Genomic DNA, 2,225 nt, shown 5'->3' on the forward strand with positions numbered 1-2,225 from the left:
TTGCACACAATAACAAGGAGTGGCAACCATTTAACATACTGTACTGACCAAATGATATACGAGAACACCATATTAATGTAATGGTGACCAATCGGTTTTGCGTTCCGACTAATTGCTTCGTTTTCCTAACCATTTGATATGAACAAAGCACCATTTATGTCATTATTACCACCATTTAACGTGCTTTTGCAACCATGTAAAAATAGTTGTAAACAGTTTATTGTATTAGAGACACTTTTAAATATGTGTTACCCACCGTACGCTATATACTGTTCACCATATTACAAGAGCTGGTGACCATTTAACATACAGAAACGACCCTTTATTTTATGATTCTCACCATGTATTATGACGTACCATACCCTAAGGCAGCAATGGCGTTCTATATAACCTCATCTCTTAAATTAACCAAACAAAAACAAGAAAGAATAAATTTTTAAAAATATAGTGTCGTAATTTTCCAAGTTCAAAAAGAGTTTAGGAATTCACTTTGCTCAAAGACTTTTCGTATAGATAGGGTCATATACAAAAATTGAATATAATTGCCTTAAACAATATTTTAGCAGTTTCGATGACTTGTTATTTTATGAAAGATTTATAAGATATCTATAGTTAATATTTCCTATGTTAACTATGCTTCCTAGTCGGCGCTACCAAATAGTACACCTTTTCAATGTTGTGTGAATACAACTTATTTAAAATTGAAAACTTCTTATTTTCTACTAACCCAATTCCACTACTGTCTGTAACAGCGTTGGATATTTTGAAGATAACATCTTGACACATTTCACATATGTCAATATTGACTGTGGTGATTTGTACAAATTCCTCATCCGTATTAACTCTACGCTTTTGATTTTTTCTGTCAAGCCCATATCAGATGTGCTTTGTATGCGTTTTTCTGGGCTTGTAATATTTATCGTTGGCAATATCTCAATAAGATATTCCATGTTCCTTGACTCCCTGAGAGTTGCCTTGCAATGATGTTTTAAAAATGTCCTGTTATTCATCTTGAAAGAATGTGCTTTCTTTATGGATAAAAGAAACTTGATTGGAACAATTGATGAGTGTTCGTATACGTGTTCATATATTTGTGTACTGGCTATACATCTTTTCATTTTTATTTTCTGTTTCTTGCATCTAATTTCAGCAGGAAAATTCAAACGCAAGCTGTCAATATAACCCGTTAGGTTTTTGGATAGTATTTGAAGCTCTGAGTTAATGTTTGCTACATCTTCAGATACCATTTTGAAATCTAACTCAGTTTGATACAAGAGAATATAACAAAATATTTCCTTTTCTGCAAACTTTTGAATCATAGCCTTGTTTTGACGCCGCTTTGTTTCATACGCGGTTCCAACATCAGTTTTTTTGTGTGTTCTATGTTCAGTGCAGTCAGAACAGATTGGAATGTTACAAAATTCACAAAAATTATCATAAACACTGTTTGGATGTCTCAAGCATAGATCATGTTTTTTTAAATATTTTGATTTTTCGCGGTATTTAATTACATTGTGGATACTAGTATTTCCTTTTGCTGCCATTTCCATAAAATGCTCCTTGCTGCATTCTAAACACAGATCACGAGAACACGTTTCACAAAAATATTCCAAGCCATCTGAACACTCAGAGCACTGGCGTATTCTATATTTGGTGTTTGATGTATCCATTATGTCTAGAGTCCAGCTAACGAACAAACAACCTGTTTAAAGGAGAGTATTAATTAAATATATGTATTCAACAAATAATCAACAATTTTAACTTCTCAAAAGATACAAAAGTCCACTTGACCACCCGTTTTTCTGGATGTTTACTCTTAAACCTTTCATAATGTAATTCATCTGATCCACGCTTGTAACGTGAAATACATTTTGGTAACCGTGTTTGATGTGACTAGTATATATGCAATAAACTTTCATTAATACTGTGATATGTTTTTTCAATAGATGTTATTACCGATCGCGAAGAGGTCCATCAACGTGTGGGGTTTTAGCGATGAATACTTATATTCAGTTTCCTTATGTTTGCAATATGATGTTCCTTTTGCAATAAAATACAAATCATACAAGCACAAGTGAACGACAACAAATAAACGTTAATACATGTCTTGAATAGATTTACTATTTGTAGAATAAGTGGCTATGAGGAGGGAAATATTATCGCTATTTTATTTCCTGATTGCCTCGACATTGTAAAAGACAACCGTATTAGTGTCAGCGCATACA

General features: G+C 32.9%; 1 protein-coding gene across 1 annotated transcript; it reads right to left on the minus strand.

Annotated features, from left to right (window-relative positions):
• Positions 1-722: 722 nt before the first annotated feature.
• LOC128174047 (uncharacterized) lies at positions 723-1,691 on the minus strand. The gene has a single exon (XM_052839688.1). The coding sequence runs from the start codon at positions 1,668-1,670 to the stop codon at positions 723-725; it is 948 nt and encodes a 315-aa protein (XP_052695648.1). The 5' UTR covers positions 1,671-1,691.
• Between the last annotated feature and the right edge of the window lie 534 nt (positions 1,692-2,225).

This window comes from Crassostrea angulata, chromosome 2 (genome assembly GCF_025612915.1).
Source record: "Crassostrea angulata isolate pt1a10 chromosome 2, ASM2561291v2, whole genome shotgun sequence".
Taxonomy (NCBI): Eukaryota; Metazoa; Mollusca; class Bivalvia; order Ostreida; family Ostreidae; genus Magallana; species Magallana angulata.

What these genes read in the sequence shown, in the direction of transcription:
- LOC128174047 (XM_052839688.1), bottom strand. Translation starts at nt 1,670, where the DNA reads ATGGATACATCAAACACCAAATATAGAATACGCCAGTGCTCTGAGTGT.